At 43.5% G+C, this 13,047-nt stretch overlaps 1 protein-coding gene and 1 pseudogene across 1 annotated transcript; both read right to left on the reverse strand.

Annotated features, from left to right (window-relative positions):
- Nucleotides 1-516: 516 nt before the first annotated feature.
- Nucleotides 517-609, reverse strand: LOC138770190 (U2 spliceosomal RNA; annotated as a pseudogene).
- A 517-nt stretch (nucleotides 610-1,126) lies between these two features.
- On the reverse strand, nucleotides 1,127-10,370 carry LOC138768733 (adenosine receptor A2b-like). The gene is made up of 4 exons (XM_069946689.1): nucleotides 10,322-10,370; nucleotides 7,375-7,427; nucleotides 2,979-3,307; nucleotides 1,127-1,859 (listed from the first exon to the last, which is right to left on the reverse strand). The coding sequence occupies exons 1-4, from the start codon at nucleotides 10,368-10,370 to the stop codon at nucleotides 1,127-1,129; spliced, it is 1,164 nt and encodes a 387-aa protein (XP_069802790.1).
- Nucleotides 10,371-13,047: the final 2,677 nt, after the last annotated feature.

Consider the following 13,047-nt stretch of genomic DNA (forward strand, 5'->3'; position numbering starts at 1 on the left):
TCAGTTAGTGAAGTTCATCCAGATGAACTTCATTTTTTATAATTGGGAAGTGGGCCTAATTAACAATAGCTGACAATGTAAAGTGCAGCCGGAGTCGCACTTTACATTGTCTGGTCAGTCAGTCTTGCGTAGCCGCTATTCAATGAATAGCGGCCACACAAAACTGAGGTGAGGTGTTTTTGGTGCGGACGCAAAGAATCCCGACCGGAGTGTATACTATGGGGGAGATTTATCAAAGGGTGTAAAATTTAGACTGGTGCAAACTGCCCACAGCAACCAATCACAGCTCAGCTTTCCTTTCAGCACTGCCTAAAGCTGAGCTGTGATTGGTTGTTGTGGGTAGTTTGCACCAGTCTAAATTTTACATCCTTTGATAAATCTCACCCTATGTGTATACACTCTGTCCCGGGATTCTATAGAAGTCAATGCAATGTATTTATTCAATTAATAATGGCCGGTGTTGCAATCTGGAGCAGGAGCAGGAAAGGTTTTCTATAGGGATTTGTTACTGCTCTGGAAAGTTCCTCCGTTTCCCAAGGAGGGGACATATAAGATATTAAACTTATAAGAACAGATACTACACTTGATGTTATCCAGAAGTTGAGATTTTTAAATAGAAGTAATTTACAAATCTGTTAAAATTTCTGACACTGGTTGATTTAATCCCCCCCGAGTATGCCTTTAATATTGATAGTATAGGCCAGTATAGGCCATCAGTGTCTTGTTAGCTTGTTGTTGGCCTAAGACATACACAGTAAATTGACCGAAGCAGATGGCTTCGTGGTGGTGTGCAGATCGCATTCACTTCAATGGCTGCATTTCCGCCACAGAATAAACAGGGCCATCTCCCTCTTGCAGTTCATTGGGTATGTGCCAGAGCACGGCTGCGATGAATCCTCAGGATATTGGTGGTCTATCTTGTGGTTAGGACATTGCTATTAAATTACCCCCAAACCCTTAATGTTTCCCACGAGGCTCATTTCTACTATGTATAACACAAAAAAATCTGTATATCTATGTACTTCTTCCTGTATATAACATGTCTGTATATAAACCAGAAAACATGGAGCTCCTAAGTATTTCCCATATTACAAGAACAATGAATGAATATTTGAATGCTCTTGGGTTATACATCTTGTGGGTAAATCTTGTGATTCCGAGACACAACTTTGGGTGACTTACAACATTGTACAAGGCGAAGAACCACAGATCTGAGGGCCACACCAAAGTTTTTTTTCCTCATGGCATACACCAATGGATTTGCAAAGGAATTCATGTGTGAGAAGATCACAGCTAAGCGGATAAGAGAAACTGGGAGGGTGCAAGACTGACACAAGAGTCTGAGGCTGTTGATGGTGTTGAGTGGCATCCAACAAAAGCAGAAAATGCCCACTAGGAGCAGTAGAGTCCAGGCCATGTGGGCCTCCCGCTTCTTAGAAGTCCTCAGGTGCCCTCGAACCACTCGAAAGATGTCGCCATAGATGGTCAACATGATGAGTAATGGCAGCAGAGTACACCCAAAGAACACAAAGTAGACAAGATACTCAGGACTGAAGACGGCAGTCAGGGAGCAGCAGCCGAGATGGTTGCCCTGGATGTTACTAGTGTTAGTGGCTACTACTTTGTGGCTAAAATAGGCCCTGGAAAGGTCCCGTGGTTGGAAAGGTGCTGGATATATAACTAAAGACCTCTCAAAAGCAAAGAAGGACCTTTCAGAAGCGATGTGAGATTTATTGATGCCCACATATTGCTGGAACTGGTTCCATCCCATCATTGGAGAAAAGCCAATAAGACCAGAAAGGAATAGGCACACCACGACTGCCAGGACTAGACGTCGATTGGTCACATACACTGTGTAGCTGTAAGAGAAAAATCATGCATTATTAAGAGGACCCTCGTTCTAATTCATGATCCTATCCTATGTATAGAGAATAGCTTTTGGGTGGGTTAACCCCTTTAGCTCCTCCTATGATGGAGCTGTTCCGCTACAGATTTTTCAGAAACAAGACATTAGGTAATCACTTTATCATTAGGAATCTGTCAGCTCTTTATCATGCTCAGAGTTGCAGACATGGACAGAAATCACAATTTACTTCTAGGCTATGTTCACACAACGTATCTCTTGTATTAATCACGGTCTTTGTTGCACATTGCAACAACAGCCGTGATTAATACAAAACATACACTGCTATGAAAATTAATGGGATCCCGGTCGGAGTGTATACACATAGTATGCACTCCAGCCAGGATCACTAGCGGTCCCACTAAAAAAACTGACATGTCAGTTTTGTGCGCCCGCTATTCATTGAAGCCTGACAGGTCACACAATGGAGAGTGCGGCTCCAGACGCACTTTCCATTGCATTTAATGGTGAATTGGGATGCGGCCACACACGGATGCGCCTGCATCCCAATTCAATAGAATTGAAGTTTATCCTGGCCAGGACTTCAGTACCGGCCGGGATAAACTTCACTGACACCGGCTGTTCTGTGACGCGGAACAACCAGTGTCATACCTAGTGTGAACCCCGCCCTAAGCTTAAAAGCTGCACAGGTAAGGCTGAGCAGCAGCATGCATGCCTCCCCCACCCCAAGCCCCTTTCTGCTGTGCATCATTGTACAGGGTTAGGCTTCCAACCACGAGCCTTGTACATTAATTATACAGGGCAGGGAGACATGGGGGAGGAATGAAGTGTGCATGCTGCCGCTTAGCTCAGCCTCTATGACTCTTAAGCTTAGAGGGAAAACATGATTTTCTAAATTTACGATGAGCCATCAGCTACGAGACTGGTATCATTTGCCTTATCTGCTATCTGCCCATGTGTGTAGTTCTGAGCATGATTTCGAGCTGACAGATTCAGCTTAAATATCAATGATCATGTTATCAATATCTTCCACCTATTAGCTGTGTGAGCATGCTGCCATATAGGAGATGATTAAAAAGTACATAGACGTTATGTATGCCCCCCCCCCCCATACCTGTTTGGCAGCCTGATCTTGAGATGAGCATTGATGGCGATGAGCAGAAGGAGCAGGATGGAGAACTGGGTGGTAACCAGTGGGAAGCAGGTGATGAATATACAGGTGTAAAAGCAGAGAGTGTATTCCATACTAAGTACAATGGAGAATGGAATCGCCAGAGCTCCAACACCGATGTCTGCAGCCGCCAGACTGACGATCAGGAAGTTAGTGGCGGTCCTCAGCTCCTTATGCAGGTAGACTGTGGCGCAAACCAGTAGGTTCAGGATGACAATGCTCAGGGCTAGTGTGATCTCCAGGAAGACAAAGGGGATGTTATCGTCCATAGTCTGTAAAATGGTTCAAAACAATTGTCAGGAGCAGATATCTATTCCATTTCATATGACAATAACCCTGTCAGCTATTACCTGACTCTGTAAGTAAAGTAGTTAAAAATTATATAAACGGTTAGTGGAATTAATGTTATAAAATGTATTAAAGAAAGAAGTTGAAAAAAAGTTAATTATAGGTGGCGCTGTAGCTAAGTAAATCTCGCTACAAATATACATTACGTTCTCAAAAATGCTCTCTATTTGCAAAAGCATGTTTTCCACTGCTGAATGCTGTGAGTCAGTTTTAATCATTGCAATAGGAATTCTGTCCTGCAGATCTGACTCTGATGCAGGTTTGTCTAATAGATATAGCGTAACCAGAAGCCACACAGGGTGAGATCGAGGAGGCCGCACTGTGGGGTAGTGATGGCTGATCACTGGGGCATCTGTGAAAGACTTAATTTATGCAAATAATATACAGTTAAGGCCCTACTCCACCGAGCGATTGTGGGCCGTTTCGGCCGATAATCGCCCAGTGGAATAGAAGGCATCGTTCATGTCGGCTGATCGTTGCAGTCGTTTGTTGTTCATCATGTTGAAAAACAAGTGATTTATACAGCAACGACCTACTGCCGTCACTCTGTAGAATAGGAGCAGTGGCAGCAGACCGCTGCTGTATGCTATGGGCTGCCTGGACGATCTAGCAATCACCCGGGCGGCCCCCCGCAGCTTCCCACGGCCCCTCCTGCACTCACCTGCTCACTGCTGCTGCATGGAATAGCGGCTGCAGCGAGCGGGGAACGAGGCCTCATAGTCGCCCTGTGGAATAGGGGCTTTACTGCTACAGCAGAGACTTTTTGAACAAAAGGTTTTATTTACTTAATAGGGAATGCATTGTCTGAAGAGCCTGTTGTCTGATTTCCATATTATTTGGAGCAGCAGCCGTCCCTCATAGAACCCTCTCAGTGAGGAAAGTTTAGGCTGGGTTCGCACTATGTTTTTGCAAAAAGCAGATGGAAAAACAGATGCATTTGTATTGCTGACCTTATTTATGTGTACTATAAAAAAAACGGATGCGTTTTGAGTCTTTTTTTATAATGGATGTCAACTGAAAACAGATCAAAACCGATGTACACAAATTCATCTTTTTATTTTTTTTTGCAAAAACGGAAAGTGAACGCAGCCTAAGGCCGTGTTCACACAACGTATCCTTTGCATAAATCACGGCCGTTGTTGCAATGTGCAACAACGGCCGTGATTTATGCAGAAGATACGTTGTATGTGCATGAATGGAATCCCAGCTGGAGCGTATACACATAGTAAAGACTCTGGCCGGGACTCTAACCGGCTGCACGAAAAACTTACATGTAAGTTTTGTGCGGCCGCTAATAACTGGATAGCGGCCGCACAGGCGTGTTAGTTCACACAATAGAGCATTCGGCTCAGCAGTGAATGGGCATACTGATGCGCCCGCATCACAATTAATCTGAAATAAAGATCATATGGCCATGCAGTACCAACGGGATGATATTTTCTGACACTGGCTGTTACAGAATTGCCGGTGTCTTACGCAATGTGATCATGGCCTTACTCTGAATTAATCACTGCCTATGGATAATACATTCTACAGCATTTTATAAAGACATTTGCACTACATAAATAATAGCTCCAGCAAACACATAAAAGTACAAATACAGTAAATATATACATACACATGAATGTACAGATACAGGCAACACGGATGGACACCAATGTAACAGAGCAGGAACAAATTAGAAGAACAGACTAACAAGCTGAAGGGACAGGGTGGTGTAAGAAGTACAGGCTATGCTGGGATAAGGCTGGTTTTAGGCTACTATAGGTTCACATGTGCATTAGAGGGTCATCTTTATATTTCTGATAAAATTGGCAGACACTATGACCGAACCTGGCAGACCCCCATATAAGACAATGGGCTCAATCAGGCGGTGTTGGTGACTATCAGCATTGTAAACCTAGCCTGAATACTCGTCTACGGAGCTGAGGTCTTACATTACACAGGAAAGCTTATGTACATGCCCAATCCATACAAGATCCATACAAGACATCAACAACTGCCTGTGATCTATAGATTGTGGGTATATATGGTTATTTTCCAGCCCTTACCTTTTCTTACCTTCTCCTTCCGAGTCTTTGGTCCTTGTGACTTTTCCTACAGGAGCTCGGCAATAAAACACTTAATCTGTGCAGCCTTGCAGAAAGCAGTATCTCCTGTACAAACAGTACTCAGCGGCCAATCCTCAGGTATTATATTATGGTCAATATATATATTGATATTTAACTGAAAAATGAGCAATCTCTACTTAAAATTACCTTATTTTATACGCTTAAACAATTACCAAAAGATTCACAAAAAAACACATATACCTTAAAGTGTCCCTGTCGGTATAACTTTCAAAATCTAAAATCAACAGTAGATGTGATATAAATCAAGTTTGCAATATAGATTTTTTTTTTTTTGTTGTTGTTATCATGCTGTAGAACAAAGCTGAACTTACCAGAAATCCAGATGCAGTCTCCAGAAGGCAGATTTTCTGACTTGTGCTAGTTGGAAAAAAACAGACTAAACACAGAAATTCCGCCCATTACAGAGAGTCACAGATCAATGTGTCCATCAGTCACATGACTGCTTTCTCTCTGTGAGCGCTCAGATGGCCTGGGATACACAGGACTTCCTGTTTTCTGACTTTTCTGAGAAAAAAAAACTGTCAGAAGACAGGAAGTGCCGTGTTCTTCATGATAACTAAAAAAAAAAAAAATACTGAATGTAAATTGCAATCTTCCTTCATATCACATCTACTTTTGGTTTAGATTTTGAAAGTTCTAACAACAGGTTTAAAGCGTAACCTTATCATTTAATTTTTATTTATTTTTTTCGCAGAAATCAATGGTATAAGCCATTTTAAGAAACATAATAATAAAAATAATAATAATAATAATAATAAATGATATTTTATTAGGCAAAAAAGACTTTCTGTACTTTAAAAGCTATTTCCCAGCCTCCTCCCCCCCCTTACTTCTTATCTGCTCATTATCAGTCAAAGCTTTCTTCATTACAGAGGAGCAAAGTGAAGCTGGGTTTGCTGAGTTCCATTATAACCTATGGAGGGGGGAGAGGTCAAGGTGGATGAGTGTACAGGAAGAGGAGACAAGTAGCTGTACAGTTTGCAGACTTTCTGGGCACATAAAACGCTGAATTCAGAGGTCAGAAAGGTCAGTGCTTATCTGGGAACTTGGTTACAGAAGATTCATCCAAAGTGAGGGGGAGGTAGAAAAACAGCTTTTTGAGTACAGAAGGAAACTATTTTGCTTAATAAAACCTATTACAGAGTTTCCTAAAATCACTTGTACTATTGATTTCTTAAAAATGTCATTTAATGACAGTTACGCTTTAAGTTCCCTAGTCACATTTGTACCAATTCATTTAACCAGTGAACACTGTCTTTACCCTATTATTGCACTTTCCCTGATCAGTCTCAGTTCACATTGTCCATGTGTGGATCTGTCATAAGCAGGTGGTTAAAAAAGATAAAAACAGTCACCTCTTCGGTTGTATCTCCGGTAACGATCCCTGAATTACCCCAGTTATAGAGGGCCTCTCTGTTAAGATTTGTCAGTGTACTAATAGAGAAAGAATAGGATGCAGTTTAGGTGTGATTTTAAGTTAAGGATGTCAAATGGCTGCAGATCAGGGGTGCCGTATAAATCATGGTGTTCCTAGGTATAAACTAAATAAACTGTAAGATGTATTAATTAATATAGCAGCCAAAAAAACACTTAAATCCACATGTAAATGATCGCACAATAAAAAACATATTATACATTTAACAACATCATGAAAATCAATGCTGAGTTAGAAGTAAATAAGTGAGACTAAAATATTGTTAAGTGGTAAGGTAATACAATGAGTTAAATTAAACAGCAAAATGAATGGATATCTCATACTCTCTAGCCAATGAAATTGTAATGGGAAAGCGTGGCCAGACACTCAGAGGACGCCAATGCAGGTTAGAGCATTGTCGCGCAGAGATTAATCCCCAACGTACCCAGATAGTACAATCATCAATGACAAAAGCAGGTATTTCGTAGCATGACTGGTCTGAAGAGAGCGGAGCAATATGTAGGGTTTAATGACACATGATAGCTAGGCATAGTGTGGTATATACGGCCTATATAAGGGCCTGTTCACACTGAGGAAAACAGGCAGAAATCCTGAGCGGAACCCCCGCTGCGGACTCCACTCAGAGTCCCGCCTGCCTCAGTGTCTGAATGTAATCTTTTGCGTGCCTCTGCTCTCTGCTCAAATAATTGACATGTTTGAGCGGAGAGCGTAGGCGACCAACAGATTATATTGTTCTTATTTAATGAATCGGCCATGACAACATCATGTGGCAGAGAGTTCCACAGTGTTACCGCTCGTACAGTAAAGAACCCGCGTCAATGCTGATGATTAAACAGCAGAGTTTTGTCCAGTTTTTCACTCAAAGGACATCAAAGTTGCAAAGAGTCATCCAACCACCTTGAAGACTTTAGGTCCCCTAGAAATGGGGGGAAAGAAAAGAAGTACAGCGTGTTCTAGTGGAGTCGGCAAGGAATTTTCTCCTGGTGAAGTGGCAATTGTAGTCTGCCTCATAGGGGCTTTTGCTTTCCCCTGGATCAACACAGTAGGGTTTCTCTAGGTTGAACCCTATGGACTCTTGTCTTCTTTAAACCTTATTAACTATGTTACTATGTATGTATCTGGAGGGGAACTTTACAAAATTAGTTATAAACAAGTGCAAACCCCTTCACAGTCCTAATGGCTGGTAGATGCAAACAAACAAAAAACGGACACCGGCTAATTGAAAATAAACAATGTCTTATTAGTGTGTAAAATCAAACGTGTTTCAAGGAGTAGGAGTCTCTTCTTCATCAGATGATAAATAAACAGCAGTAAAAGTGGCATTTATATAACACTGGGGGTAATCTAACGTCAAATAATAAATGTACAAATCAGTAATATATCAGTATTATATAGCACTTAAAAATGAGCTAAGGCATATAAAGATAAATAAAACACTGTCTGGTATAATATATATTAAAAAAAAAACACTCAACACAGATTAAGTTTAAATATAGCTTCTGCATTGATGGATGAATACACTGAGAATCAAAAGAGGATATGTGTTAATGGTCGAAGAATCAGGTAAGATCGACCTGCTAAACAGTGACATCCTGGACAGTTTGCTATATGGGAAACCAGGCCTTGGATCAAATCCTTTGGACAGTAAAGAATGATGAATAAACATAAAAAAAACTACATAAATAAGAGTATTGTAAACTTATACTCAGCTGCTATGATTAAAATTGGCCACTAGATGTCCCTGCTGCACCTCAGTATAGTATTAGTACAGGGATAGGGAACCTTTGTCCCTTCAGCTATTATAAGACTACAATTCCCATCATGCCTTGACAGCTAAAGCAGCCATGTTTTTCTAAGCCATCATTACCCCTTTAATACTCCACAAACACTGTAACCTGCAGATTTAAACTACGACACCCACTTTGCCACTAACACTCCTGTTCGCTGGCCAACACGAACACAAAACTTTGCTGTGTCTGGACCCACAAGCTGTTCTCATAAGTGTGACTTACTTGCCGCTGCCAGACAGCTCAACACAACATACATACACAAAACTTTGCTTCTACCATACTATCTGTTACATTACTGGGGAGACAGAACCCCAAAACCTTCACTTACCGAGACTCTAGTGCTAGCTATTAGGCTCACCTGAACATGCTAGGCGTACCCTGTATCTTTATCTCTGTATTTCTACATATGGTTATTTGATCTCAGCTCTTGGTCCTCTGATTACTCTTTGGATTCTGACTTTATACCATGTTGCTGTTTGCATTGACCCCGGCCCGTACAACTATCCCTCTGTATTTTGTCCTTCTTGTCTCTGTTTCATGTTTTACACCATAGGCAAAGGTAAGGGGATGTTGCCTAGTTGCCTGCAGTCACCTAGGGCTGTCTTGTGGCCAGTAGGTAGGGACAGCTGGGTTAGGCAAGTCCAGGCTTCACTGTCTAAGTCCTCCCTACACCTTTCATGTTCGTCCTATGGCAGCCTAGCTGACACCTAAGTTGGGACATACCTATCTACTGGTGGCAACTTACCTACATACCTAATGGTGGGAACTTTTGGTAGGGGGGGGGGGGAGGTGGAGGGGGTGCTGAAAAGCCATGATGGCGGTCTGAGACGAAAAGAAAAAAATGGGACAATTGAATGACTGATTAGGAAAGACACTCCATGTGAGCTATTGGGTGCAACCACAACCATACTATAATAATTGCTTATACAGTTTAAAAAAGTGATTGTGTAATATATGTATCTACCACTATGTGGTCACCGTCTATGAGATGTGTGTGAAACTGCATACAGGTCAGCCCTAAATAAATGGGGGTAACCTGCAATATCACGCACAACCTATGCATACTAGAAATGAGTGAGCATACTCATTTGAGTATACTGTTCACTCAAGTATCAGAGTCCTCAAAAGTACTCAATACTCCAATGAGTGCCACATGTCAAATAGCAAGTTTCCTCCCCTAATGTTTGCTGGCTTATGCTCAAGCTCCTCAGCTTGGGCGATAGACAGCACAGCGCCCGAAAGGTGCTGAACGGCCTATTGCAGGAGGCGGAAAGGTGGCTGTTGCCGCTGCAGCTCGGCCCAGGCATGGTCGTGTGTGATAACGGCCGTAATCTGGTAGCGGTTCTGGAGCTCACGTTTTTAATTTGGTGGTACAACGTTTCCTGAAAACGTACCCCGACCTCCCCGAGCTACCAATGAAAGTGATGGAGATCTTCCCGCTCACCATTGCTAGCGGAAGAGAGCAGAAATCATTCGGGAATGTTGCAACATCCGCAAGGTGCACAGGCAATGAGCCAAGACTGGACAAAATGTGGGACAATTTTATGGCACCCCAGCGCCAAACATCCAGCACTGAGGTACCTTCTACCAGCAGGAGGGACAAGTATCGGCGGAAGTTAAGGGAGTGCATGGCAGACCGTGACCCTGTCCTCCCCGATCCCTCGGCACCATACACCTTAGTATTATTATTATTTTTTATTTATAAAGCGCCCTTGATTCCAGAGCACTACACATGTGGTAGGGGTTAACAAACAGTAACATTACAAGATACAAAGCACATTACATGAATAAGGTAAAAGGCAGACTGGCACATGAGGACAAAAGACCCTGCCCGCGAGGGCTCACAGTCTATGGGGTAAGGGGAGAGAGACAGGAGGTAAAGTGCAGCCAGCCAAAGTGTGGAGCAGAGTTATTGTAGGTTGTAGCCTTGTTTATAGAGATGGATTTTCAGGTTACTTTTGAAGGTCATGATGGTGGACGAGAGCCGGATGTGTCAAGGTAGTGAGTTCCAGAGTATGGACGAGGCTCAGGCGAAGTCTTGGAGGCAGTTGTGTGAGGTACGAACAAGGGGGAACACAGAAGGAGGTCACTGGAGGAGCGAAGGTTGCGTGAGGGATGGTAGTGGGATATCAGGTCAGAGATGTATGGAGGGGACAGGTTGTGGACGGCCTTGTATGTTATAGTCAACAATTTGAATTGAATAGGTTTGGCAATGGAGAGCCAGTGAAGGGATTGACAGAGGGGAGAGGCAGAGGCAAAGAGAGGGGAAAGATGGATTAGTCAGGCAGCAGAGTTAAGGATAGACTGGAGGGGGGCAATGGTATTAGAAGGGAGGCCAGAGAGGAGGATGTTACAGTAGTCCAAGCGAGAGATGATGAGAGCATATACCAGCAGTTTTGTGGAGTCAGGGGTAAGAAAAGAGTGGATTCGGTGAAGGTGGCAGGAAGTGGTCAGGGATTGGATGTGCGGTATATATCACCTATTGTGATATATACTGTTCCAGTTGCCCACTAAGGGCATGTCATACATAGTCTTTCTATAGCCCACTGAGGGCATCTTAACAATTATGAAGAAGGGTAGTGCAAAGGGACTGGGCCGTGGACGTGGTAGAGGCGGTTTAGGCACAAGCCGTGTGCAAGCATCCGGACAATCAACGGTTGCTGCTAAGGGGCAGGCAGGTTTACGTTCTTCCAACATCCCTCAGTTCCTTAACTGGCGAGGCATAGGGCAGAGTACACCGCTGTTAAGGCTTGACCAGCAGGATATGGTGGTCAAATGGATAGCAGATAATGCTTCCACCCAAATGTCCACAGAGTCCATGTTCCTTTCGGCAGACAAGAGTCTGAACTGCAGAAACCTCGCTGTGACCCTCCTTCCTCCCAACCTGCCCAATGTTCCGAAAACATTGATGTCACCTTTACCCAGTCCCCGGAGCTGTTTTCTGGTCCTTTTTTAGCATCGGAACTGCAAGAATCCTAGGAGCTACCTGCAGATTGTATATGCACTGATGCCCAAAGTTTGGAGCATCCGCCATCTCCAGGTGATGTTGCTGTTGAGGAACGGCACCCACAAGGTGGAACCTGCATAGTTGAGAGTAACGACAAGACACAATTTCCATCCGGGGAGGCAATGGGTCTATCCGTTGGGCAGGAGGAGGATGACAGTGATATAGTTGAGGAGGAGGCGGTCGACGACTTAGTGACCAACCCAACCTGGCCTGGGAAATCATCCAGCGGCAAAAGTTGTGGAGTCATCCCACCCATCTCTTTGTCTGCTCCAGTAAAGCCGGACCCGGATCAGCTGTGAAAAAGAGCTGGTGCATTTAATAAAAGTGTAATTAACCTAGAGTTACTTACAAAAGCTATTGGTTCACTTCACCAAGGCCAGGCACCTCGGTGACACGTATCTGTCATCTACTATGACAAATTGTATCTTCTCACAAGGACCATGAGGTGAGCCCTTGAAAAATTAGCTTGAGGCCCATGAGGTGACCGCTGTAAAAAAAATTATATGGAGGCCCATCAGTTGAGCCCTGGAAAAATTAGAAGGGGGGGGGGCTTGAGATGAGCCCCCGAAAACATTGCCCATAGTAGGCTCAAAAGGTTTTTCCTTTTGAAAATCAATTGGGGGATCTTAATGCTAGCCCCCGGAAAAATTGGGTCTAGTAGGCCCTACAGGTGCAGTCAGGGGTTAAGGAGGAAGTAGGAGGTTGAGAAGGAGTAGGAGGTAATGTGATAGGGAAGTACACAAGGCACTTCACTGTTGGCTGCTTTGCTGTGGTGGACAGGTTCGGAACTCTAGGTCTAACCAGTTGTTGTTCATCTTTATAAGCGTCAGGCAGTCAGCACTGTCCATGGACAGCCGGCTGCGCTTATCGGTTCAAACACCCCCGACTGCGCTGAAGACCCTCTCTGACAGCACACTGGCAGCAGGGCATATAGAGACAGCTCCAGCCATGTGTCCAGTTTGTTCACCCGTGCCGTTACTGGGCTTCTGGAACTGTATGTATCACATGACTTTACTAGGCTTCTAGAACAGAATGTAACACATGCCTGTTACTGGGCTACTGTAACAATATGTATCAGGTGCCTTTTACTGGGCTACTGGAAAAATATGTATCAGGTGCCTTTTACTGGGCTACTGAAACAATATGCATGAGGTGCCTTTTACTGGGCTAATGGAACAATATGTATCAGGTGCCTTTTACTGGGCTACTGAAACAATATGCATCACATGCCTATTACTGGACTACTGGCACAATATGCATGAGGTGCCTTTTACTGGGCTACTGGAACAATAACTATGAG

The sequence above is a fragment of the Dendropsophus ebraccatus genome, chromosome 12 (genome assembly GCF_027789765.1).
Source record: "Dendropsophus ebraccatus isolate aDenEbr1 chromosome 12, aDenEbr1.pat, whole genome shotgun sequence".
NCBI lineage: Eukaryota > Metazoa > Chordata > Amphibia > Anura > Hylidae > Dendropsophus > Dendropsophus ebraccatus.

Coding starts and splice junctions, on each gene's coding strand:
- LOC138768733 (XM_069946689.1), bottom strand. CDS start 10,370: ATGCACTCCCTTAACTTCCGCCGATACTTGTCCCTCCTGCTGGTAGAA. Junction 3,308..7,374: donor TTGATGATTGTACTATCTGG/GTACGTTGGGGA, acceptor ACCATTTTACAG/ACTATGGACGATAACATCCC. Junction 1,860..2,978: donor AAGATCAGGCTGCCAAACAG/GTATGGGGGGGG, acceptor TTTCTCTTACAG/CTACACAGTGTATGTGACCA.